The sequence below is a fragment of the Lepidochelys olivacea genome (assembly GCF_965140295.1).
Source record: "Lepidochelys olivacea isolate rLepOli2 genome assembly, chromosome: 6".
Lineage (NCBI taxonomy): Eukaryota > Metazoa > Chordata > Testudines > Cheloniidae > Lepidochelys > Lepidochelys olivacea.
In genome coordinates this window covers 121,985,935-122,013,900 of record NC_140416.1, presented here as the reverse complement: position 1 = coordinate 122,013,900, position 27,966 = coordinate 121,985,935, and the positions used below count along the sequence as shown (strand labels likewise).

General features: G+C 45.1%; 1 protein-coding gene across 2 annotated transcripts in view; it reads left to right on the top strand.

Moving 5' to 3' along the window:
* GPR137C (G protein-coupled receptor 137C) overlaps positions 1–27,966 on the top strand; it is a 32,414-nt gene that overhangs the window by 4,033 nt on the left and 415 nt on the right. Inside the window, exons 2-7 of one of the 2 annotated variants that reach the window (XR_014712021.1) lie at positions 10,447–10,490; positions 11,902–12,130; positions 15,303–15,452; positions 16,738–16,863; positions 17,020–17,138; positions 20,976–21,288. Coding sequence is in view for 1 of the 2 variants with exons in the window: in XM_084630819.1 (XP_084486945.1) it covers positions 10,447–10,490; positions 11,902–12,130; positions 15,303–15,452; positions 16,738–16,863; positions 17,020–17,138; positions 20,976–21,147 (840 nt within the window). In the remaining variant the exon portion in view is untranslated. Of the gene's footprint in view, positions 1–10,446; positions 10,491–11,901; positions 12,131–15,302; positions 15,453–16,737; positions 16,864–17,019; positions 17,139–20,975; positions 24,162–27,966 lie in introns of those variants that run through there. The other variant, XM_084630819.1, reaches the window with a different exon arrangement.

Genomic DNA, 27,966 nt, shown 5'->3' with positions numbered 1-27,966 from the left:
TTTTTCCCCCCAATCATGCCTCCAAAGAGGTGTATCTCCAAATTATAAATCTAAGAGTTAGCTTGGAGACTGAACTGTCAATGATACTCCAGATGAAACCTAAAATAGCTTCTCCACCTGCACCCCACTGCCAGTGGCCATCTTGGCATCTTCCTAGTAGGCTAGTTCTGAAAGAAGTCTTCTCCCTCTACTGCCAGTCACTCCCTGCCTTGATCATCTGGAGAGGCCCCTTGTGAGTAACTTCAGCCACAGCAACCACTTGCTTCCCCTTCTACAAAAGCCTGCTTGCAAGTGTTGCCCTCATCACTCCCTATCGTGTATAGCAATATGACTCAGGGCTCTGCCTTGCAGGAGGCGAAGAGGTCCTCTGGCAGGCTGCATCCCTAAGGTTGGCTTATCCATGACCTCCAACCTGTCTGGGTTTCTCTTTTTGTAATTCTTGAACTGACTAGACCACTTCCCCTTCTGTACATGCACATCTGCTCCAGTGTAATTAAATCATACCCAGCCTGGGAGTTCTTGTATCCCAAAAATATCCAAGCTAGATAAGGAAACTGAACAGTTCTGTCACTAATCGGTGAGCTCCCAAGATGCTCCACATTCATTCTTGTACCCTTAAACCTTTCCTCATTAGCTTTATCTGGTTCTCCTATATTTCTTCAACAGTATGACTCTAAGGATGGGTTCACTGGGTGGTGGGAATCTTGGACAGTGTTAAAACTGCCTGGTTCACCAGCTAAGGAGTCTCCAGAAATTGGAAGTGCCCACCACCATGTGACATAGTAGACCTGCTGCCACCTTTCTGTGCTGGGAAATGCAGAGTGCATCCCAGCAAGCCCTTGTGATTTGTCAGTGACCTTATGATCAGGGCACTAACATTCTGGGAGGGAAGAAACTAACCTTCCACAGTTTCTGTTCTTGGTTTCCTCTCTTGGTTAGACTGAAAGATTTTTTGTTGTTTGATTTTGGTGCAAACTTTGGGCACTTCTGGGGTGTGGTCCTAGAAGAGCCTGTACTATTACACTGCAGGGGCTTGAACTGTGTGTGATTGTAGCAAAGATGTACCTTATACAGAGACCATATGGCCACATAGCTATAGCTGGCATAATTCTGTAGTGTAGAGGCAGCTCGTGCCAATGGAAGAGGTCTTCCCATTCCTGTAGGAATACCTCTACCTCAAGCAATAGTAGCTACATCAATGAAAGCATTCTTCGATGACATCGCTGCATCGACACTAAGATTTTGTCAGGATGTGACAACGTCAACCTAACTCTTGAGTGTAGATGGTTCTTAATGACAAAAGAGCATATCCAAATGTGACTGGTTCATGGTAACAACACACCCAGATGTCTCCATAATCTCTCCTTTTAAATTAGGCAACCACGTTCGGTCTCTTATCTTTATGCTCGGAGAGAGGGACTTCCAACAACTTCAGGCGAACCAAGATCGTTCTAAGGAGTAATATAGAATCCCTTCTGGCCAACTGAAAGCAGTGGTTAGAGGTACATCCCTGTGCTCTGACTGTTCGAATGGGGGACTTTGGAGGTAACTGCCTGTGCCGAGTGTTTATGTGGAGTACTTACAGCTCTTAGCTCCTTCCTTCCTTCCTAGAGAGACTTCTCCTTTACAACTCCAGTACTGCCATCCAGTCTTGGTACAGCACTGAACAGTCCCTCTGTATGTCAGGCTGGCACAAAGAAGCTCTGCTTGACCAAGGGACCTGTACAGGTCTGCCAGGCCAATATGGCTCAGCCTGCTAGGGCTTTTTTTTTCCTCTGCCCCTTCCTTTTTCTTGTCCCTTCCTGTTAATTTCCAACTTGATTCAAAGACATGTGGCCATATTAAAACTTTGTAGCTAGAAATCTATGCTCTTATACATACTAACTGCTTGGGTGGTGGAGTAGCATTGTATATTTATGATGAGGTGGACTCTAAAGAAATTATAGGTGATGGAATGGATAAAGTCTGTTAGGGAAGAAAGCTGCTAGATGTTCCCCTGATAGTGTTTGGGGTGTGCTACAAACCACCGGGATCCAGTTTGGATATGGATAGAGACTTCTTTAATGGTTTTAAAGAAATAAATACTACTGGGAATTGTGTGATTATGGGAGACTTTAACTTCCCAGATATAGATTGGAGGACAAGTTCTACTGATAATAGAAGGGCACAGATTCTCCTGTATGTGATAGCTGACCGATTTCTTCACCAAACAGTTGATGAACCAACAAAAGGTGATGCCATTTTAGATTTGGTAGTAGAACTGGATGTAGAGGACAACCTTGGTTCTAGTAATCAGGACCTAATTCCAATTAAACTAAATGGAAAGATGAACAAAAATAGGTCTGCAATGAGGGTCCTTGATTTCAAAAGAGCAAGTTTAAAAAAATTAGGGAATTAGTGAGGGAAGTGGACTGAACCAAAGAACTCAAGGCTCTGAATGTGGAAGAGGCTTGGAATTACTTTGTCAACGTTGCAGAAGCGATCTGAAGCCTGCATCCTGAGCAAGGGGAAAAAATTCCTAGGGAAGGGTTGCAGACCAAGCTGGATGAGCAAGCATCTCAAACAAGTGATTAAGAGAAAGCATATAAGAAATGGAAGATGGGATGGATCAGCAAGGAAAGCTACCTCTTGGACATCCAAGTGTGAGGATGAAGTGAGAACTGCCCAAAGCCTAGCAGAGTTGGCCCTTCCAAAGGGAATTAACACTAATAGTAAAAGGTTCTGTAGTCCTATAAATAAGAAAAAATGAGGAAAAGATGTGGGACTGCTAAACACCGAGGGATGGGGTGGAGATTAAAGATTTAGTCATGGCCCAACACCTCAACAAATACTTTACTCTCATTTAAAAACTAAGGCAATGAAGATTTTAGGGATAGTGGGACGGTGGCTAATGGTAATGGGGATATGGAGGTAGAAATTACCTCATCCAAAGTGGGAGTCAAACTCCAACAGTTCAGTGAGACTAAACTGGGGGGCCTGGATAATCTCCATCCAAGAACATTAAAAGAACTGGCACATGGAATTGCAAACCCAATTGCAAGGATTTTTAATGAATCTGTGAACTCAGGTTGTACACTGACTGCAATTGCTAATCTAGTTCCTATTTTTAAAAAGCTACAGGCCTGTTAGTTTGACCTCAATTGTATGCAAGGTCTTAAATTTTGAAAGGGAAAATAGTTAAAGACCTAGAGGTGGATGGTAATTGGGATAAAATACAACATGGTTTTATAAAAGGTAGATTGTGCCAGACCAACCTGATCATCTTCTGTGAGAAGATAATTGTGTGTGTTTGTTTTTAAAGGGAAATGTAGTCAGTCTAATCAACCTGGATGTCAGTAAGGCATTTGAGACCGTTCCACATGAGAAATTATTAGTTAAATTGAAGAAGATGGGGCTCCATGTGGGAATGGAAAGGTGGAACCAAACTGGTTAAAGGGGAGGCTACAACAGGTCATACTGAAAAGTGAACTCTCAGGCTAGAGGGAGGCTACTAGTGGAGTTTCTCAGGGTTCAGTGTTCTTAAATAAGACTGGTCCCATTTTTTTTTATTACTGATCTTAGCATAAAAGTGGGTGTGTACTAATAAAATTTACAGATGACCCAAAGTTGGGAGTTTATTGCCACTATGGAGAAGGATCATAATATCATACAAGAACTGGGGGCAATAGAAACAGAGTGAAATTTAATAATGCAAAGTGCCAGGTCATGCATTTAGGAACTAACAAGAATTTTTCCTATACACTGGAGACTTGTCAGTTGGAAGTGACAGAGGAATAGAAAGACCTGGGTGTAGTGGTTGATCACAGGATGACTATGAGCTGTCAATGTGATGCGGCCATGAAAGACTAATGTCTAGGTTGGATCAGGTGAGGTATTTCCAGTAGAGACAGGGAAGTGTTAGTACCATTATACAAGGCACTGGTGAGACCTCACCTGGAGTAGTGTGGGGAGTTCTGGTCTCCCATGTTTAAGAAAGATGACTTCAAACTGGAACTGGTGCAGAGAAGGGCTACTCGCATGATCTGAGAAACAGAAAACCTGTCTTATGAGAGGAGACTCAAAAGAGCTTGGCTTGTTTGGCCTAACCAAGAGAAGGTTGAGGGGAGATGACCTCTCCCTATAAATACATCAGAGAGATAAATACCAGGGAGGGGGAGAGAGGAGTTATTTACGTTATACACCAATGTGGACCTCAGAACAAATGGATATAAACTGGCCATAAACAAGCTTAGACTCAAAAATTAGGCGACTTTTTTTAACCATCAGAGGACTGAAGTTCTGGAACAGCCTCCCAAGGGGAGCAGTGGGGGTAGAAAACCTAACTGGCTTCAAGACTGAGCTTGATAAATTTATGGAGGGGACGGTATGACAGGACTGCCTATGATGGCATGTGGCCCACTGGTGACTGCCAGTATCAAAAATCCCCAACTGCTGGAGACAAGACATTGAATTACTACAGAGAATTCTTTCCCAGGTGTCTGGATGGTGGGTTTTGCCCACAGGCTCAGGGTCTAACTGATCACCATGTTTGAGGTTGAAAAGGACTCTTCCTCTGGGTTGGTTTGCAGAGACCCTGGGGTTTTTTTTAACCTGCCTCTGCAGCCTGGGGCATGGGTCACTTACAAGATTAATGTAGTGTAAATGGATTATCTGTAACTTGAAGTCTTTTAAACCATGATTTGAGGACTTGAGTAACTCAGCCTGAGTTTAGGGCACTATTAGAGGAGTGGATGGGTGGGTGAGGTTCTATGGCCTGCAATGTGCAGGAGGCCAGATGGGACCATCATGATCATCTAAAGTCTACGAGCATCCACCTGTCAAAGGCTTGACAAATCCACTTGCCAAGGGAAAGTGGGGAAATGTTCTCTGGCAAATTGGAAGTTCACCTGTCAATTTTGGCTGCTTTCATTACATAACTGGAGTCCTCTGCAACCCCAAGACCCTTCCAAATGTGTAGCTTTCTTCCTGAGCCTGCAGTCTGTGGAAGGACAGGTGTGAACTGTCTAAGGCCCAGATCTCATGTGTTCCTTCCCCAGCCCCCAGAGCACAGCTGGTGGACAGGCTAGCTGCTCTGAAGGATTCTGCTGGCACTTAGGGGAGGTTGTGAAAATGTTCTTGCCCCTCTCCCATAGGGCTGCTGTTCCAAATGCAGGGAGTAGCTGCTACACTGCTTGCCCCACTGGATGGGGTAGGAACACTGGGCATCTGACCAGTGAATCAAATGAGCAGCAGATCCACCAGCTCCATCACTGTTGCATCGCAGCATCAAGGAACCCCTGAATTCCCCAGTCCCTGACTTGCTGTGCAGTGAATTTGCACCATGAGGTGGGGTTCCCCATTCATCTCAAGAGGCTGATCATTCTGTCTTGGCCTGCTAGGGTTTGTTCTCTTCCCCCCCCCCCCCCGCACCCTCAAAAGCTCTTGACACTGGCCTGACTTTGCTCCCATCCAAATTGATGGAATTTTTACCATTGAATACAAGGGCAGCAGAGTTAGGCCAGTGTTGAGAGGTCTGGAATTCCACCCTTTAATCTTGAGGGGTAAAACTCCTAATTCTGGGGGCTACAGCTAAATCCTGATGTACCCTGTTAGCAAATAAGACCCTCTTCTAGATGGCAACCTACTGGATAACTTGTCATGGGTTTGCAAATAGTATAAAGCCTTTAGTAGCAGTAAGCTATGGCCTGCCTAAACTGTTAAAATTGGCGTTGAGGAGGTGAGACCTAACACACGACGATGGCGTTTATTAAAGTCTATCTCCTGCCAAGGCTTATAGATCATTCAAATTTTGCTCACCCTGAAATATTTGTAAGTACTGGTCCTGCATGCTCATCCTCAACTCTTCATGGCAGCAGCTGAACAAGGATCCCGGAGCTTTGGGATGCTCTAGAAACTCTTTACAAGGCCGCTTCAATGCTTGCATCAGTGTCTAACGGTCATGGACAGGGAACCTGCTGCCTAGTACAGCCAATTAAGTACTAAGAAATAGACTCTTTAGATCAAGATAAACAAGACTTTCTCTCTGACCTCCCATCAATGGCTCAGTCCCACTGGGAGTGCAGGGGATTTTAGTGTAGCAAAGAGTGCTGGGGGAAGAAAGCACAAGCCAAACACTCTGTTCTACTTTAATCTCTTAAAAGCCAGGTCTGAGCTCTGACTTGTGCCTTTCAGAATCGTCACTCAGGATGATGATACAAACCTCTTAATTGACACACAGATGTCCAGGATACACAAACACTCGCTAACCACGGACTTCTCCAGTTGACTCATCTTGATGTCCCTCTTGCTGGTTTCAAAACCAGAAAATCCCCAGCATAGCCGGCCCATGTCCCGCTGATATGCCAGCAATAGTCACAGCTTGGAGGAATATGGAAAAAGCCCTTGCACTGTCAATATCATGGTGGAGAAATAGCTCTTCAGGATGAATTGAGAGGCAAAATATCTAGTCTCAGAAATAAGTTGAGCTTTTGATGATCTTAAGCCAGTCTCTAGCTACTAGGCCTAACAGGCTTGGGGGGTCAGATTATCCTACATCTGTCTATGTGGCATTCTTCACCTCTGGAGAGTCTGGTACTGGCCACTGTCAGATGGGATACTGTACTGTACAGACCTGCCATATTGGATTGGACACATGTTCAGTCATGAGTGCTAGTGGCCATTTCATTGTGGCAAAGGTTTCCTAGAAGCCTTTTGCCATCTGTAGTTGCTGAAACTTTGTATTCTGAAGCCTGTCATAATGTGAATTGGCAGCTTTGATGGCTCAGACATGAAGGCAGAGGGAGATGTCGGGTCAGAATGTTGCCCAGTTAGTCAGCAGCAAACTGCGGTTCATTAGCCACAAAACACCCATGATGTGGAAGCTGTAGGAGCTTAGCCTTTCAGTATAGCTTCCTGCAGCAGTGGGTGCTCTTGAGCAATGATCATACAACTGTTTTAATATCCAAGGGCAAGTGTCTGCTAGAACTGGTAAAGTCTCTTACTCCCAATCCTTCAGCAAAACCATGCCAAGCTTCCTTCAAAGCTGTGCTACCCCATCAAACTTGCCACCTTGGCTTCAGAAATCTTGAGACCATATGAGTGTGACTCTTTCAAAACTCTTCCTTGCCAGACTAGCCCAGTAAATACTCATATCCTTGTAAGCAACAGCCAATGCTCTCCAAAGACTAAAATCATGTTTCTTCTCCTCCTCCTGCGTAAGTACTTTCATTATTCGTACGCTGAAAGTAGTGGTGATGTGTTACAAACCCTCACAGCCTGAATGCAAGTAGCGGCCATTCTACTTGCTAGCTGCGTTGAGGCTGTTGCCAGCTAACTTCCACTGAAAAATAGGGCTCTTTACTGAGTTAGGATTAGGAGATAGGAAGGTCACGACATTCTTGTCTCGTGCATCTCAGTAGCCGGAGACTTGTCTGTCTGGTTCCTGTACCCTTAGAATCTTTCAAAGGAGCCTACAGGGTCTAGGTGCCAGTTTCACTGAAGTTCAAACCCTGCCTAAGTCCTTGGTGAAGACACTGGAAGCATTAGTCAGCACCATATGATGATGACTCACTGCAGTTTGAAAAGCAATAGACACTTGATCTAGATGGAGTGACTCCCTCCTGCCTTGCTACCACTTGCTCAAAGAGGTTAGGAATCTGCCTTCTCCGGAGGTGTGCAGGCATGTTCTAAAGGACAAAGTCTTATACTGATGCTCTGATTGGTCTCAAAATATGAGAGCCTCATTAGCTTCTGTTTTAGGACATTGTCAGGGGCTGCTCTTGGGCACACTGGCCCTCTGCCTAGGGCAGGAGGAGGGTCCGGGGCTCCCCACAGCAGACTGCCTATGAGGGTTCTTACCATGGCTCGGCTTCCGGCCTGGCCAGGGGGTGGGGCCCTTTGGGGGGGGGGGTGAAGGCCCACCTCACCCCTTGGGAAGAAGCTGGTGCCACCCCGGAACCTCAGACAGATGTGAAGCAATGCCGCAGGGAACCCAGGTCAAATGCCGTCCTGGCGTGATTTTGACTGGGACTTGAACACTGCATTTCAGGATTGTCCCACCCAATTAGGACAGGTGGTCATCCTACGCATCTTGTCTAAAAGATACTACAATAGTATGTCTTCTAAGGCATCCTCTGAAAACTCACCTGCTGGTCAGGATCATCCTGATAAAATATGTGGCAACGTTGTATGTGAAACTATAAAATTATGCATGTATGATATTAACACATGTTCCAAACCCCACAACCCTGCCGAAACTGAGGTGGGGAAATAAGTTTGTCCTAAACAAAGCAATGTGTATTCTGCTTAATTTGCATTTTAAGCAGTAAACAGAATAATCAAACCTGGAGGGAAACAAAGAAAGCTGAAACAGGAGCAAGAAATCCAGAAGGGAACATCCTTCCACATAGACTTTTGTCTCGTACTTCCCAGCTGGAAATGTTTTGTTTTTGGTTTGTTTTTTTTTCTAGAGAGGGATTGAAACACCCCAGGGCACCATCTCTTCTCCCTGCCCATCGCATTAGTGCACCTGAAGTGACAAAGAAAGCAAGCCCTGAACTCTGACAGGGTGTGACAGTGGGGGGTATTTACTGATAGAGTCTGCATTGGTGGTGGGATATCAGGGTGGGATTTCACTTGAGGGTTGATACATGAGCACATAACCTGAGCCCAGGAGGGGGTTGGGGCTAGGTGACACCTTCTGTCCAGAAAACTGGACAAAGGCTGGAGGAGAAGCAGGGGGTGTGGTTGGGTGAGACTGCTGGAGGGGGGGTTTCAGTATGAAGCTGGCTGGGGAAAATAGAGGGAGGTCCAGCATCAGGGTCAGCCCCAAGATGGATCTGACTGAAGGGTCCTGTTTCCTGTACCTTCAAGCTCTGTTTTGGACTATTCCTGTCTTCTAATAAACCTTCTGTTTTACAGTCTGGCTGAGAGTCCTGGTGAATTGCAGGAAGTGGGGGGGGGGCATGCAGGGCCCTGAGTCCCCCACACTATGACACAGGGGTTCTTCAGTAAGACTGCTGAAAGCATGTGTTAAGAAACTTTGCTTGACTCTGATCTAGTTTGTTTGTTAGGTATTTGTATTTCTTGTAACAGTTTCTGACTCTGTGCATCATTACTCTTACTCAATGTTTGTAGGTAATCTTGTTTTACTGTTTTATCTAATCCAGAGTGTTTAAATTGAAGTGTCTGGGTAATTCTGTTTTGGGTAACAAGTTATGTGCATATTATTCACTCAAAGGAATAACAAACTTAAAACATTTTGTACTGTCAAAGGGGCCTGGGCAATACAGGACATACATGACCTGCAGGGTATGCTGGGGTCCTCCTGCAGTATTACCAAGGCTGGTGAGAAGCAGGGTGTAACTGACAGGTTGCAGTTACAAAAAGAAAAGGAGCACTTGTGGCACCTTAGAGACTAACCAATTTATTTGAGCATGAGCTTTCGTGAGCTACAGCTCACTTCATCGGATGCAGACGCTCAAGGTGTGGCTTGCATGCTGGAAAGCCACTTGTGAGCAGTCCAGATGGGAACTACTTCAGCAAGGCATTGTAAGGTACTCAAGGTTACAGGGCAGGGGTGACATCTGCTCATTAGTCTGGATTGTACCCTTTTATGTCACGTGTACCCAACACCCTTTTTAAGAAGGAGAGGTGCTTATAGCCTCAACTTGCCCATACTGCTCCCTTCCCAGTTGAAGAGCTGCTCCAAAGATTGACACATCACATGAGCTGCTAACTTTCATCACATTTCTAGACATATGAAATTGTAAATCTATCCTCTACTCTGCAGAATTCAGCACGTCTGGGACTTCAGCCTTCTGAAGAATTTCTTCAAATATATGGTGAATCATTAAGCAAATATAGCCAGCTGAGCTTCTGCCAGGGTGAAGAAACCCAGAAGCGAATGTGCACGTACTCTATTGCAATATAGTTTGCCATGAGTTCTAACGTAATCAAATATAAAAGGCTAACCAGAAATAGCCCCCTAATGTCTAATTTAAGAATAGCAGCTAAAGCCCTTTCTTTAATAAAGAAATTAAACATGACTGAGGTCCTACAATATTCAATATGAAAAGCTTGTCACAACTTTATTTTGCTGAACAATGTAGCTCACATTCAGCTACTGAAGACCAAATCCCACTCTCCTTGTAAAGTCCTTCAGAGCAAGACAGGATTCGCAGTTATTGCCCAACGAATAACTGGATTCATAAATTACTTGCTTAGCTACTAAAACAGTTGTTTAGACTAAACTCTCATGACCTATTCAGTCCACCTAGCAGAACAGGTTAATTTTCTATGTGGCAAATGGTTGCAGGCTACAAACAGTATTAAGAGTATGGAGAACTAGAAACCCCACCCTTTTCTGCCCTCTTTGCTGAGCAGAATCCCTTCTAATGTGACTACAACATGAACTGTAACACATACTATGAGCATGTTAGAATAACTTTCCACACTCTTCCTTTGTAGGTTATATTCAAAGTCAAATGTGCAGCAGAATTCAATAAGTACAAGTAAGTGACTCCTCTTCTTGCCTACCCCAAACATGCTCTCATTGGGTGTATTAACAGTACAGCGTACCTGAAAGATAGTCGGTGTCTGAAATCTACCAAACGCTACATTCAAACTTCATAGCCATAGCTTTGTTTTTGTCTCTTACCCAGATGTTTAACAAAGATTAATTCAGTTACCTCAGAGTACAGGGTGGAAAGCAAAGCCCTGAAGAAGTTGTGGGCTAGTCACTGGGCAGCCTGATCATCGGATTGGGGTGCCTATGTGGGTCTGGGGGTGAAGGACTCGATTGTACCCAAAAGGGAGATGCTATAGCTCCTGGTTTGCCCCTCTTTACTAACACACACAGCACCAGTGAGAGCTTCCCTGCAACTCTCAAAGGGTACGTCTACATAGCAATGAAAAAACCCATGTCTGGCCAGTGCCAGCTGGCTCAGCCCCACAACCTGAACCCTGCAAGCTTGCTTCATTGCTGTGTGGACTTCCAGGCTCAGGCTGGAGCCAAAGCTCTGGGACCCTCCTACCTCACAGAATCCTAGAGCCTGGGCTCCAGCAGTGAAACAGCCCCACGAGCCTGAGTCATCTGGCATGGGCCAGCTGCAGGTGGCTTAGCTGCTGTGTAGACCTAGCCTAAGGCTCTAGAATGAGCACTGCATTAGACAGCACATGTTTCTGTAATTCATGGGAGGGTATTGGTGCTCCAGCAGGTTAGGGTGACCCATGAAAAGGCTGAGAACCATGGTAGAACACTTCTGGGATTCACTATCTAGCCATAAGCCAATGAGGGAGTCTTGTCTTCTGTGGACCTTTGTGAACCCATGCTGTGGCTTCGCAACACACCAACCACGCCTGTGGCTCAAGCCTGCGTGTTAAGTCATTTTAGTAGGACATCCTTCTGTATGGAAGGCAGGACTTCAGATTGTGTCTGTTAGACCCATAGGCCAAGAACTAATGGACCTGCATCAGGAGACCAACTCTCAATGGAGAGTGTAGATTCGACTGTGTTTGCAGCCACTTATTTTCACCAAGGCTGATGGTGGTTGGGCTGACTCTCAGAGCCTCTAACTTACATGAATGTAAGTTAAACCAGTAGTTAAGTTCTTATCTTGCAACTTTAAGATAGAAAGACAGGAATCTTGTAACTCCTGATTTCTTGCAAGCTTCTACCAACTGAGTGATTTTTAAATACCCGTGCTCTACACACTATGCTGACTAAACAATTTAAACTGACTTCTAAATGGCTTCCCTAATTCCTTGTCTACATAACTGACCTTTCACACTTGCTAGCTTGCTGAGTTATAGCAAATGAAGAACAATGCTGGGAGTAAAATGAACTAATAGAGAACAAGGGAGATGATGCGGCAGTAGAGACTTCTTCAGACTGTTTTGCTCAATCAGTTTTTCTTTTTCCAGGGTCCTGTTGTATCTGGGCTCCATATTTACCAGCCTTCTCTTTCTCGTTGTGAATTTAACTTGTGCAATGCTTATCCATGAAGATGTCCCAGAGAGTCGGCTGAGATGGACAGTATTTGTTCGGGCACTAGTCAATGACAGTCTCTTCATTCTTTGTGCCATTTCATTAGCTTGTTGTATGTGCAAACTTGCAAAAATGTCATCGGCAAACGTCTACCTCGAGTCAAAGGTAGGTAAATGCTGTCTAAGCTGTGCTGAATTATTTACTTCAGTCCATAGGGGTGCAAGTCCAAGACCATGACCCCATCATGCTAGATGCTCTGCAAACACAGAACAAAAAGAGTTCCAGCCTGGAACTAGTCAAACTCTTTTCAGTTTGGGGTCTTCAATTTGTGTTTGTGCTTGCAGGAGATCTGTTGGTGCAACAGAAGATCACTATAACTGTCAATACTGGACTTTTTTTTTTTCCTTGAGTTTCTTAAATCACTTGTTTCAGTACAGAGTCAAGATCTGGTACTGATGGTGTGTTGCTATCTGACACTTAATGTCGAGGCATTTGGTAGTAACTGCAATCCTCTGCTAATGTGACACCCATAAACCAGATCCACTAGCAACCCAGTCTAGTAATAAAACTCTGGTGGCCTGTTGTAGAAGAAAGCCAGCTTACATGACTTGTGTCAGAAGCAGTATCCCGCTCCATTACATGTAGCATCTCCTCCTTATGGGCTAACTGCACCTGGCTTGGGGTTCCCCCTCTCAATGCCTTTCCTTACCTCCCCAGGTTTCCAGACTTGACCAAAGGATGTATAGACACAACCGCATTCTATCAACTGGGAGCACTGAGCACCAATCCACACAAGTCTTCCTGGAGACATTCAAGATACCATGTGGGAAATGGCTTCTGCCTGTAAAAACTGGGAGTCATGCATGGACATGTCACCTGGGCAAGTCACTCCAGAACTCCATCTTGGCGCTGGACTTTGCATAGGAGAGAGAGAGTCTGTTTAAGCCTGTGGGAGACCTCTCCATTTTGTCTTCAGCTGGCTAAGGAGAGAGAGCCTCTCCACCCCCAAGGATACATCTTCTTAGCCGGCTGAAGACCAAATGAAGGGGTCTCCCACAGGCTTAAACAGACTTTCTCTTGTGGGTGGAGACCCCCTCCTCTCTCCTATGCAAAGTCCAGCTCCACATGGTATCTTGAAGTCTTCCTGGAGACATTCTTATGTGGATTGGAGCTTTCCAAGATGCATTGTTCCTTAAGTGCTTCTTAATTGGGCACTTAACCTTAGTAGAGCATTTGGTCAGTTCCTGGAGAAGGGAATTCGCAAAGTTATCTAGAAATCAAGCCAGTACGTGGCCAATATTCATAACTTCAACTACAAAAATGATACAGGCATACAAATAGGAGGAATAGATTCAGTAGATCATAACCTTTACAGAGATGTTACATGGCATATGTAGCATAAAACATATTCCAGTTATCACACACACACACAAGCATATTTCCATAGAGCTTTATGGGGTGCACCATCACACGGTCTCTCTCCATTGCAGGAGCCCTGGACTCTTGTTACTACTGGAGCCAGAATTCTAAACCTGGGCTGATGGCCTGATGAAAGGCAGCATTGCCTCTGCTGGAGATGGGGCTAGATGACTTTCTCCCATGGTGACCATGCTCTGTCCAGGGTCTGCAAAGCCCCTGTCAGTGGAGACGGACTCAAACAAGGCTGGGCAGCATTCACCTCCTCATCAAAGAAGGGATGAGGATGTTGCTAGGTCTGATTACTGGTGATCAGGAATTAGCAGCTCCTGTGTGTGGCCAAATTGGGAGCCTGGGCTCCTGTAGCTCAACAAGGCTCCTCTGCCCAAGGCAATGACTCCTATGTCTGAGTCACTTCGCTAGACCCATGCCTACATCATCGGCTGGTAGGCGACGCTTCCCCTCTCCTTGGAACTATGGACAGTGACTACTGGAGCTTTTTCTTGCACATGGTCTGCTGTGTGGCAGCCAGTGAGCTAACAGGCTTTAAACGACTACCCCTATGAAATGCCAGCCTGTCTCCTCTGCCTTAGGCGTTTCTGCTGCTTGATCTGAACTTGCATAGGAGAAGGGGTCAGCAAGTAAGAGATTCCTTCTCCCCCTCCCCGCCCTCCCACCTGCAGAGTCCATGATTCAGGGGACCTTGCCCCATATTTGTCTAACGGACTCAGCATACTGAAGGCACTTCATAGACTGGATAGTCTAGCCTGGCATAGTTTATCTTAGGGAGCAGATGTAGATCCTGATGGCTTCCCATCTTCTCCCCCCAAAACTTCCCTTCTGTATTTTCCTGAGATGAGCGAACTGTCAAGGAGGCAGGAGCTAAAGAGCCCAAGTTTATTTGGGATCAGTTAAACTGCCAGCAGTTGCTCCAGTTCTCAAACACAGCCTTGTGCTGCAAAACAAGGAAAAAGTGGAACTAAACTCTATCTTCTGGTTGAACATTCTGGGTCTCAAAGGCACATTTGGCAAGTCACTTTTGTATGTGGGGGAAACAGACAGGTGTTTCAGCAAGTTGCAATATCTGACCATAAGGGCTCTGTGCTGCTGGTTGTGGCTCTGCAGCATGATCAGGCAGGAGTCACAGTTGCATGAATTGGAATTTAAATCGCCTTCAGAGAGGTACTGACTTCCTCTGCTCAGAATTGGTTTCCTTTGCCCTGAGACAAGATCTGTGAGCATGTTCTGAAATCTGAAGTCACTACTTCTGGAAGTAGAATTTCAGTGTCCTCCACTGACCTTCCTATTCTCTCCTCTTGCCTCCTCTCCCCAGCAGCAGCCGTGCTGTGGGGATTGCTCCTAATCAGTAGTACACCAAGGCTTCTCTTATTTGACAAAAAAACTTCCTAAAAGGCTGTTGCTACATCAGTACTCCAGCCCTCTCTGCAGTGTGTGCGCTGTACTTGCCAACCAATGTAATGGGGTTTCACACCTCAAGTTAGTGGCAACAAAGCGCCATAAATGAAGACCAAACTCAACCTGCGTTTTGGTATAACTAAGCTACACCTGTCTAGCCAGGTCATCTGTATAATTGTTTGCTTGCAAAAATAACCACTATGCAACTGGGACCTAATACTAGAATAATCCTCCCAGTGGTTTGCAAGGTTCCACTTCTCTTCCTAAAGGTCGGTAAGAAACAGTCATGTGGAACTGGACAATTGCAATCAACTCCCCGCTGGCCCAGAAGAGGGTTCTTAACCATGCTGTCACTAGAATATTTAAAGCTAGTGTGATGAGTAGATGTTCTGGGTCCAATCATGCATGCATGACTTGCCGTGCATAAAATTACAATTTTATGGGAAGATTTGTGTAACAACCTATTAGATTTTTAACGTATTTTGCTTCCTCCCCCGGTTCTTAGGGCACATCCGTCTGCCAGGCTATCCTCGTCGGTTCAGTAGTTGTTCTTCTGTACTCTTCAAGGGCTTGCTATAATCTGGTAGCAGTGGCCATATCTCCAGAGAATGTTCCTAGTCCATTTAATTATGGCTGGGACAACTTTTCAGATAAGGTAACTAGTAATATCAACAAGTGGGTGTTGGCAGGTGGTGTGGGGGGTGTCTCTAAGCCCGAAAATGGCTAATGAGGAGAAAAATCAATGTTCTGGGTGCGTGGGATCTCGCTAAGGATGTTGTTGTAGTGTTCTTAAAAAGCTCTCATAGTCCAGTTCCTGAGACTCCCTGTAAACAGTCCGTCCTAAGAGGAATGTGAGGCTTAATGTGACACACCTGCTGTCTACAACTAGACACCTCTCTAGAGGAGCTTGACCCCGAAGATTCCAAGAGCAGCCCCGGCAACTAGCGCCTGACGCTAATCCATTAAAAGCTGCCTTCCAAGCTATTTGAGTCTAAGGGGAAATATGACTGTCACCCTGCCGCTACTTTCTTAGGCTCCTCCTTTAACCTGCGGGGGTTACTTGTCACAAATGCTTCCAAATGTTAGATCTCTGTGGTGACGACTACTCCAGGTCACTGCTGCTAGCCTGTTTCTAGCCATAACAGTAAGATGCATTGAATGGGATTTGCTTGCCAAGCATCTAAGTACTGACCAAGTGCACAAGATTAAACCTCAGCGAGATCTTAATTGGACACCAAACTGCACCCTCTTAATGGCGAGTGCCCACCTGTAGAGCTGGTGTAATGGCACTAGGTACGGTGCTGCAGTATAGACCGTTCGGTAGGTCAGTCTAGGTCCTGAGCATCTGTGGCCAGCCAGGATTGACTGAAACCATGGTGGAGGTGTGGAGATCACATCTGTCTGGCCTCATACCCTCCGCCCTAGAGGCGGTGGTGGTGGGATACTAGCTGCCACATCACTGTATATAGGGGGGTGTAAGCCTCCAATGTACCACCCTATAATCTAGAAACCTTCTATAAGATGCCTGAGTTGACATGAAACACTTGCTCTGATTGGTGAGGGGTCCACTTTCTACACTAAGGAACTAGCCCATCCCCCCACCCCACCCCGAAAACTGAGTAGGCTTGATGTGGAAGCTCTCAGCTGAAATCTGTCGCAGCTGGTACTGGCCACTTAGTGACAGGACACTGCCCTAGCTGGACCACTGATCTGAGCCAGTCTGGCAATTGCAGTGTGCAACACTAATCCGAACTCTTTCCAGATTTGAAATCCAGAAGAGTTTGTGCACTGCATCCTAGTCTTTCTTGGAATCCCATCACTTTGGGGAAAATCTGTGTGTATGCGCGCACTCATATTTCTCCTCTCCCCCCCCGCCGCCCCAAGAGTGCTCTTTTAAAGACCCAACTCTCCAGGCTTAACCATAACCTCTCCGTTTCCAGATGCATACGGAGGAAGTCAGTGGTGAAGAATATGTGGTGTTTGGAGTGGTCCTCTTCCTCTGGGAGCTTGTGCCGACCAGTTTTGTGGTGCTGTTCTTCCGGGCTCAGAGGCTCACTCAGAACTTGGTAGGCTATGAACTAATTGCTCTGGGGTTAAGATCTTTTTCAAGTTGCTCGTTGCACATGAAACTTGTCTGATTTACTCAAGCTAAATAGCTGCTTTTTTTTTCCACTACGTAATCTCTAGAAACAACTGGGTGCTTTTTTTACCTTTATCAACAGACACCAGCTGGCATGATCAACAGTCACAGTTATAGCTCCAGAGCGTACTTCTTTGACAATCCAAGGCGATATGACAGTGACGAGGACTTGCCAAGACTTGGTGCCAGAGAAGGAGGCAGGTAGGTGGGGAGCTGTTCAGATATTCAGAATCACCATTCGACTCTCACCTGTGAGCAGCAAACAGTGTCTACAGAGCACCCAACTCCTGCTCTTCTTTTAAGCCAAAGAATCTTTCCTAGCAAAGGGGCCTCGAACCGGTAGACCAAATAAATGAGGCAGTTCATAACATAAGCTGTGGCTTACACTAAGGACCTGAGTGAGATGGGCTGGATCACAGAAACCCCCTGGGAGCTGCCACCTGAGGTACCAAGACTACTACGGCCCCTGCTTTCCCTGCCAGCTTGGGACTCCAGCACCCTGTCTCGCTGAGCCAGACACGCCAGTCTGCTCCAGCGCAGACCCAGGGTCTGAACCACGTGTCCCAACGCTGCAGGCTTGATTGATAGCAACTTAAGTGTTCCTGTCCTTGACACTCAAATGCCCAACTCCCAATGGGATCCAAACCCTAAATAAATCCATTTTACCCTTTATAAAGCTGTTTGCCCTCTATAACACTGATAAAGAGATGCACAGCTGTTTGCCCCCCGGTATGTATTAATTGGGTTAATTAATAAGTAAAATGATTTTATTAAATACCGCAAGTAGGATTTAAGTGGCTCCAAGTAGTAACAGACAGAACAAGGTGTATTAACAAGCAAAATAGAATAAAACTTGTAAGTCTAGTACAGTAATAAGAACTGAATACAGATAAAATCTCACCCTTAGGGATATTTCAATAAGTTTTTCACAGACCAGACACCTTCCTAGTCTGGGCACAATCCTTTCCCCTGGTACAGCCCTTGTTACAGCTCAGGTGATAGCTAGGGGCGCTCTCATGATGGCTGCCTCCCTTTTTTCTATTCCACCCACTTATATACCTTTTTTGCACAAGGCTGAAATCCTTTGTCCCTCTCTGGGTTCCCATCCCTCCTTCTCAATGAAAAAGCATCAGGTTAAAGATGGATTCTAGTTCAGATGACATGATCACATGTCACTGTAAGACTTCATTACCCACTTGCCAGCACACACGTATACAGAAAGACTAACAAGTGAAACATCCAATGAAGTGAGCTGTAGCTCATGAAAGCTCATGCTCAAATAAATTGGTTAGTCTCTAAGGTGCCACAAGTACTCCTTTCTTTTTGCGAATACAGACTAACACTGCTGTTACTCTGAAACCTATCTACAGACAATTGTCCTGGTTAATGGGAGCCATCAAGATTCCAAACTACCATTAATGGCCCCCATTTTGCATACTTACAATAGGCACTCAGTTATATTTTATATTTCTAGCTTCAGATACAAGAGTGATACATTTATACAAATAGGATGATCACATTCAGATTATAAACTTTGTAATACCTTTCAAGAGACCTTTTGCATGAAGCATATTCCAGTTATGTTATGGACTTTGGCCACAGGTGCTAACCACTGTTGAAAATCAGGTCACTCTTGGGTGCTTAAAGTCAGAGAAAAAGTCTTTGTTAAAATGCATAGAGGTTTACAGGCATGTGTACCTCTAAACTAAAAACTGCTGAATTCCTGGTGAAGACTTGCAAGCTGCAGAAAGTCCTGGGTAAAGTGTGGTGTGTTTTTGTTTTTGGTTTTTTTTTTTTTTCCCCCTGGAGTAACCATTATTGCTGTATAACAATCTTGAGCCAAAAGATGTATGAAAACTTAGCGGGGCTGTAGTGTTCTCATCAGACTGAGATCCAGGCTTTTCTGAGTGCATCTTGGCATGACAGGTGTTCTAGATGCATCCGATGAAGTGAGCTACAGTTCACGAAAGCTTATGCTCAAATAAATTTGTTAGTCTCTAAGGTGCCACAAATCCTCCTTTTCTTTTTGCAAATGCAGACTAACACTGCTGCTACTCTGAAACCAGTTCTAGAAATAGCTCCTAGAAGTGATGAGTGAACTTGTGTATATTTGTCTTTATTTTAGGGCTGTTGATCGCAGCTAACTCACAGGATTAATTCAAACAAATTAATCACATTTATAACTATCCAAAAATATTTAATATTTTTTTAGTTACAACACAGAATACAAAGTGCAGTGATCACTCTATTTTTTGTTACAAATATATGTACTGTAAAAATGATAGGTTTCAGAGTAGCAGCCGTGTTAGTCTGTATCCGCAAAAAGAAAAGGAGTACTTGTGGCACCTTTAGAGACTAACCCATTTATTTGAGCATAAACTTTCATGAGCTGTAGCTCAAGAAAGCTTATGCTCAAATCTGTTAAACAGGAGGTGAACTGAAAAATACTCTTGTTTAACAGATTTGAGCATAAGCTTTCTTGAGCTACAGCTCATGAAAGTTTATGCTCAAATAAATGGGTTAGTCTCTAAAGGTGCCACAAGTACTCCTTTTCTTTTTGCGGATACAGACTAACACGGCTGCTACTCTGAAACCTATCATTTTTACAGTACATATATTTGTAACAAAAAATAGAGTGATCACTGCACTTTGTATTCTGTGTTGTAACTAAAAAAATATTAAATATTTTTGGATAGTTATAAATGTGATTAATTTGTTTGAATTAATCCTGTGAGTTAGCTGCGATCAACAGCCCTAAAATAAAGACAAATATACACAAGTTCACTCATCACTTCTAGGAGCTATTTCTAGAACTGGTTTCAGAGTAGCAGCAGTGTTAGTCTGTATCCGCAAAAAGAAAAGGAGTACTTGTGGCACCTTTAGAGACTAACCCATTTATTTGAGCATAAACTTTCATGAGCTGTAGCTCAAGAAAGCTTATGCTCAAATCTGTTAAACAAGAGTATTTTTCAGTTCACCTCCTACAAATTCTGAAGTTCAATCTCTTTATCATGAAAATGAAAATCTGCATTTTGGTTACATAACTGCACTCGACAAAACAGTGTAAAACTTTAGAGCCTACAAGTCCATTTGGTCCTCCTTCTGCCAATCACTAAGACAAATAGGTTTGTTTACATTGATAGGAGATGCTGCCTGCTTCTTACATACAATGTTACCTGAAAGTGAGAACAGGCGTGCACATGGCACTTCTGTAGCCAGCGTTGCAAGGCATTTACATGCCAGATATGCCAAACATTCGTATGCCCCATCTGGCATGTAAATACCTTGCAACGCCAATTACAACAGTGCCATGCAAACGCCTGTTGTCACTTTCCAGTGACATAAACAAGAAGCAGGCAGCATTATCGCCTGAAAATTGTAACCAACCTTGTTTGTCTGAGTGATTCGCTGGCCAAGAAGTAGGACTGAGTGGACTGGTAGGCTCTTAAAGTTCTACATTTTTATTTTTGAATGCACTTTTTTTGTACATGAGTCTACATTTGTAAGATCAACTTTCATGATAGAGATTGCACTACAGGACTTGTATGAGGTGAGTTGAAAAATTTTTTACAGTGCAAATATTTGTAGTCAAAATTAATATAAAGTGAGCACTGTATACTTTCTATTCTGTGTAATTGAAATTACAATCTTTTAAAATGTAGCAAACATCCAAAAATATTTTAAAATGGTATTCTCTTTAACAGCATGATTAATCATGTGATTTTTTTTTTTAATCGCTTGACAGCCGTACTTTTTATTTATTTATTTGGATGCTCCGCTTAGGATGCCCATCAGAAAGGTCCTGGCCTCTTAGGTGCTGGACGCCCACTCTCTGAAAACTAAGGGCCCTTTGAGATGTCAAGTTGAGCACCCAAAATCACTGGTCACCTCTGAAAAGTTGAAGCGTTGGACAAAGATTCCTACCTGAAGCCACTTTCAACTTTTTTTGCATTAGAACTCCAGCACTAGACAGCACAATCCTGGAATAACTCTAGACTCTCATCTCTAACCAATATTTCCCATTTCTTCTCTCCAAAGCTTGGCTACCCCTCAGTGCTCCGGCTGGTATGGCACTCTGCCTGAGAGCGATAGCTGTGCGGTTATTCCCTGTCTGAGTGGACCTAAGCCAGACACCGCCCCACTGCTCTTCACGTGTAGTGATTTGGAAACTAACAATCACCACAGCTTATACTCCACGCCACAGAACTGAAGAACCCCACCAAGATTCGCTTCTCTTGGGGCGGCTTTCGTGGGAGTCCGATCATTTTCCAAACATCTAACTCCATCTGCACAAACATTCCATTCTCTCTTGCAGCTGTAAACCAGGACCTGGAGACTTAGGCTGTGTGTGGTATGTAAAACTGTTACTCATGGTACTGTGTAGCAAAGGGAAAGTGAAAAATCTCTGGGAGCTTTTTGGGAGGGAGGTCAAGTCTTCTCAAGATGCTCGTTGGCAGCTAGAAGCCCCAGAGCTGACTCACTAGACCAACATCAGATGCATATTTGCACTTTTTTTATCTGCATGTTCTGAAGGAACACGTCACGCTCCGACTTCCCTTTGGAACAGCCTGCGTCTGTTCCATGTTACTTTTAATTGCACATCCATGACTGGGGAGAGGTCATCCCGTGAAGACGGGCGCGTCAATATGTAGACCGTGCTGTGCTCGGTGTCCTGATCCACTCCAAGGACACAATCTCTCTCTCTTCAGAGAAACTGTGTGGGATTTATACTAATGAAGAAAGTTACCTAATGTATAATGTGCCATATTCACAATACAAATTTAGTGTCTCTTTGCTGGGGATGTGGTCTTACTCTAACTTGGTCCTCATGTCAGCAGACTACTAAAATACTCTTAGCTGGACTGTGGGTTAAAGCAAACCTTAAAGCATGGGTGTGCGAAGGTCTTTAAAGGCTTGAGCTCAATGGCTGTTTCTAGCATGAAGGTCACTGAAAAGTAACCATCTCTGCTCTTTTAAACAGAAAAATGCCACCTAGAGCAAGCAGAATGAGTAGTTACTGTTAAGCTTGTGGAGAGAGCATGTGTCAATGAGGCATGCTCCTTGCCAGGTGGTTTCTTCAAGCAAACCTAGCAGTGAGTCTGGATAAGTGGCGCGAGCATTTTATTTTGGCCGAAACCAATACATAACATGGCTTCTTTCATACTAGGATCTGTTCACTGCATTCCCTAGTGGAATTGGTGCTTAATCTGCCTTGGGGGATAATAGCAATTTTATATTTAACCTGGCTGAATATAAACTAGAGGTCCTTCTTAAAACATGAAAACTTCTCTTCACTTTCATGGCAGCTTTTTCTGACAGAAATCGGGAAGCCTACAGTGTGGTATCTGTGCCACTATTTGGGACTGCCTCAAAACTTCTAGTTCTCCTGTCTCTTCGTACTGTGTCTGAGGAATGAGTGTCCCATGACATTCCACTGAATGTAATGTAAAAGTAGTGCAACATGACCTGAACAAGGGGGACCCCCTGTTGAAGTATTGGATAAATTTTGGCATCTCGTTGCAGCATGTGCACTGGAGGGTGGGTGGGTCTAATGAGTGAGTAGCATTTAATGGAATGTGTAGGTTTTTTTAACGTCCAGGATTATATTCTGGCAGGAAGTTGGTCTTTAAATCACTTTTTTAACTGTGTCCAAAAGCACCCTATTTAAAATAGGAAAGCAAGACGTGGCTGTGAGGATGCACAGGTGTTTAGATAGGCTCTAAAGTGAGCTGTTAAATACACTGTTGGTCTACACAGATTAGTAGCTCCTACAAGGAAAAGCATGCTTCTATGGCAAAGCTGCTATGGCTAGTGTAGGGCAGCCGCTCTCTCCAGCATCCCCAGGATCTCTCCACCTTACATTCCTTTAGAAGCTTAAACAGTTGGCATATGTTGCTGATGGCAGGAGCTGGTCCTGCCGATCAACTGCATGCACTTTCCAAGGGCGTGCTTCGTTTTTAAACTTGAATTAAGGTTTGATGTTAAAGTAGAACTTCACTGAGGGACTGAACAAGACCATGTCTGTAGGACAGTGGGGAAATGGCCCCACTAGACAAGTGGGGATACCGCTGGCACATGGAACATGACTGAAGTGACTGTCTAGCCTTAATGCTGATTCCCAGGCTTGCAGCTATATGGTGGGTGTGACCCACGTTTTCCAAGAATAAACTCTTGGTTCTCAAAGAAGATAGTGGCGACTGGGGGGCAGGCCTAGGATGTGTGTGGGGAAAGAACATTTGAGTGTATAGTGAGCAGATCTAAATCCTTGCTGTTACTGAGCTAGTTCTGAACCAGTTAGCTGGCAGACCAGGGACCCCCTCTCTCTGTATAACCCCCACCCAGAAACTGAGCAGCTGGCTTGAGGTGTAGGGGTACTCTAATGTCCTCACTTTCCTCTTTCGCTCCCTGGTCCAAAACAAAGGCAACCTGTACTCCTTCCTCTAAAGGCTCGGAGACTATTTTTGGCAGATCACTGGATCCTTCTTGCTCGAGCCAGAAAGGACTTAGGAAAACCGTTCTCCCAGCTACTTTTATTTTAGCTACCATTGTAAGACCCGTCTCGTTGCCTAGGTTGGGATTCAGAAACCAGTTGCTCTGTCTCGATCGCTGCTTGACTTATGGTGAAACTAGTTAGGGACCTGAACTCCAGCCGCAGCCCTTCTCTTTCCCCCTCCCATAAGTCACCAAAGACATGAAGTTCAGCCACTGGCCCCTGTTTTTGCTTAAAAGTCCAAAGCACTAGGAGCACTTTAAGTTTCCTTTGGAGGGAAGGGAGTGTTGTGCAAAAAAAAAAAAAAGGGCTACAGACTCATTGTTCATATTGCACTGACGCACAGAACGACAATATGATCTTCCTCTCATTAGGATCACCGATCAGGGCAGTGAGTCTTGTTGCTTAAGTGTGTACTAGTGAGTGACTAGCAAACGTTTTGGTTTTTATTACTTTGTATGGATGGCCGTCAATTTCAGAACTCCGACAGCTCAGATTGGGGCCGGTGTTGTGTTTTACTGAAGTAATTTATAGCTGACGTGTACAATGACTTTTATATGCATAGTTGCCTTTCATTCCATATTTTTTTTGTAATGGTTTAACCGTTTCTCAGCTTCAGAACCAGTCGAGAGCTGGTTGCAACAGGAAGCTGTGGCCAATGAATGTACCTATTTGTTGTTGTTCACTAAACTGTAACCAAGCACTATGTGGAATAAATTCTCCTGTGCTATTTATGGGCATCTGGGCTGAATTCTGTTCCCGGTGCTGCCTTCAGTTAGGCAACTAGGGTCTCTGCATCACTTGTCCACTGGTCAGTGGACTCTACCCAAGTTTGAAATTATTTTAAAGCCATGTGACTTCTCTTCTCCTCCTCCTTCTCTCTTTCGCCCCCCCCACCCCACCCCCAATTGCTGCATTCCTGCACGGAGAGCCAGCTTCCACACACTTGCTAAAGGGACACATCTAAAGAGACTGAGTGCGTAAGTCTAAGAGGAATCTTCTGGCTTGAACAAACTGGGGAAAGTGATACTACTGTTTGGGTCTTGTGCTCCCTAACAAGCATTCCCCGTGGCACATCTTGTAGGATTACTGTCCAAATGTGGATCAGCTGGAAAGGTCCAGTGACTTTTTTGATGCAGGAAAACCACAAGCATAAGAGCCCGGTCTGCAACTTGCCAATCCACGAGGTGACTTGGGGCATCTTAGTGACTCTCTGTATCTGTAACGAGCAGTAAGTGTGCGTGTGTGTCTGTCTGCAGCTTGGAACAGAATGAAGAGGTGTGGGCAGGAGGGGTGAGGGCCTAGCTTTCCTCAAGGGGAGGTGCAAGCTACCCTTGACATAGCCTCTCACCCCTCCTGCCCACACCTCTTCATTCTGTTCTGCAACCCTCCATCTCTGTTCCTGGGAATGTAGAAGGAAAGGGTTCTGGCACTCCTCTCCCTACTTCGTAAACACAAGCTGTGCGGTTGGAGCAGCTGCCATGCTTGAACAGAGTTTCCCTTTATGGGGGGACACACTTCTGGCCTGTGCACCCAGCCTTGATTCTAGCCAGGTGCCCCCGGGGGCATGTGGCAAGCTCAGAGCCCACCCTCTGCTGTAACAAGGCAGCTGAGTGGGTTGAAGCTCTGGGCCCTGGGGGAGGATATACTTAAACTTTTTTTGGGGGGGGAGACAACACACCAGGCACTAGGCACATGCACACAGCCAGTAAAGGCTATGGGGGCAGCACCTACGCAGCCAGTAACACGCACAAAGGGAGAGTGGACAAGGCACCCTAGGTATGTGTGTCAGGTGGTGTGGGGAGAGGGGGCCATTACAGTGATGAGAGGCTGTGGGCCTAGCCCCCCACATCTCTTCACTTCCCTCTGGCCTGATTTCACATGGTTCCAGGCCTGCAGCTGTGTGAGACTTCCTGGTTCTTGCCCTCTACCTTGGCCAGCAGCTCCTGGGGATGACCACATGGGCCATTATTTCCTCCACTTCCCTAGTACCCTGGCTTGCCCATCTCCTCTGTACCAGGAAACCTCAACCCCTGCCAGTGCTAGGCCTGTTACTACCTGCCCCCCTCCCTTTGCATGGCACAGTGCTGAGGGAGGTGGAGTAATGGACCAGGCCTTGCCAGTGGCCACCCTCCCACTGCTCGTGTGTTTTCCCCTTCCCCACCCCACCCATCATCCTATTTCAATCCTAAGCTCTTCAGAGCAGGGCCTGTTGCCACTTGCGCCTGTACAGCACCTACCCCCATGGCACTACCCTGCTAAACGTGGTCAATATAACACAGGCTGGGCCTAGCTCTCGGCTCAAAGGGCATTCCATGTCCACCCTTCTCTGCAGTGCCCAGTGACCGAAAACCAAATGACTTGTGGCTCTTGCATAGAGGCAGCCTGCCCTCCTCATGACACACACCCACTCTCAGTGGTAGAGCAGAACTTGTATGCTCAGTCACTAGCTTACCATCAAGTTTTCTGCTGTCAACTTAAAAAATCCACCCATTTCCCTAAGGGAGCACGTGACCCTAGCCACTGCTGCCATCAGTCATCAAACAGCAAAAGTCTGAGGTGATTGCCTTCCAGAAACTGTGTTTAACTAGGGTGGGGTTGTATTGAACAATGAAACCTCATGGTGGATGTTGCCAGATGTGATGGTTAGTTAAAAGCCAGGGCTTGGGGTGGGGAAATAATACATGTGGCTGGCACGAGCAGGAAACTGAGGGCTGGCAGCAGAGGAGGGGAACCAACAGGTTCTCCCCAATTTTGCTGCTGCTGCTCAGGAAAAAGTGGTGAGCGAGAGCAGGGGCTCTGCACTTGACAAAGATCTTCTCTGTGTGCTGCTGCATGGGGGAAGGAATTGCTCTTTCCAACCAACAATGATGGAGGACCGAGTCCCTACATTTGTTGCCCACTTTTCCAGAGTGGAACATAGTGCCTGACCTGTTGCAGCTGGGATAGTTATTGGAGAGCTAGGAACTAATACAAAAGGATCTTGAACGACACAAGGCTGTTGGCCAGGCTATGAGGAAGAGAAGAGACGTGCTCATGCACACTTCTTCCCTGTACATGCCAGGCTGGTGGAGCAGGGAAGAACAATGTCCCCCCATCCTGAGAGCAGCTTGTGGGAAATCCATACTAGCCAAGGTAAGGCATATTGAGAATGAAAGCCAGGACCAGGGCCCAGAAATAGCCCTCTTGGGGGAGGAGGGGGAAACCCTGGCATTCATTTTCCCTGCACCTTGTGCATGTGTAGAATCATAGGACTGGAAGGGACCTCAAGAGGTCCAGTCCCCTGCACTCATGGCAGGACTAAGTATTATCTAGACCATTCCTGACAGGTGTTTGTCTAACCTACTCTTAATCTCCAATGATGGCGATTCCACAACCTCCCTAAGCAATTTATTCCAGTGTTTAGGAAAAACTTCCTAACTGTCAGGGTGGTTAATGTCCAACCTAAACCTCCCTTGCTGCAATTTAAGACCATTGATTCTTGTCCTATCCTCAGATTAAGAACAACTTTTCTCCCTCCTCCTTGTAACAACCTTTTATGTACTTGGAAAACTATGTCCCCTCTCAGTCTTCTTTTCCAGACTAAACAAACCTAGTTTTTTCAATCTTCCTTTGTAGGTCATGTTTTCTAGACCTTTAATTTTTTTTTTTTGTTCTCTGGACTTTCTCCAATTTGTCCACATTTTTCCTGAAATGTGGCATCCAGAACTGGCCACAATACTCCAGTTGAGGCCTAATCAGCAGAGTAGAGCAGAATAATTACTAGTTTTACTTACAATACTCCTGCCAATACATCCCAGAATGTTTGTGGGTGGTATTTTTTTTGTTTTGTGTTGCAAGCAAAAAAAAACACCACACACCAGTCTTACACTGACTCATATTTAGCTTATGGTCCCCTATGCCCCCCAGATCCCTTTCCACAGGACTCCTTCCTCGGCAGTCATTTCCCTTTTGTATGTGTGCAACTGATTGTTCCTCCTTAAGTGGAGTACTTTGTGTTTGTCCTTAGGATGAAATTCAATATTTACATCAGACCATTTCTCCAGTTTGTCCAGATCATTTTGAATTATAATCCTATCCTCCAAAGCACTTGCAACCCCTCTCAACTTGGTATTGTCCACAAACCTTAAGTGTGCTCTGTATGGCATTATCTAAATCACTGATGAATATATTGAACAGAATCAGCCCCAGAACTGATCCCTGTGGGACTCCACTCGTGATGCCCTTCCAGCATGACACTGAACCACTGAGAACTACCCTCTGGGAACAGTTTTCCAACCAGTTTTGCACCCACCTTATAGTAGCTCCATCTAGGTTGCACTTCCCTAGTTTGTTTGAGGTGGTCATGCGAGACCATATCAAAAGCTTTACTAAAGTCAAGGTATATCAATCTACTGCTTCCCCCCCCCATCCACAAGGCTTGTTACCCTGTCAAAGAAAGGTTGGTTTGACTATTTGTTCTTGACAAATCCATGCTGACTGTTAATTATCACCTTATCTTCTAGATATTTGCAAACTGATGGCTTAATTATTTGCTCC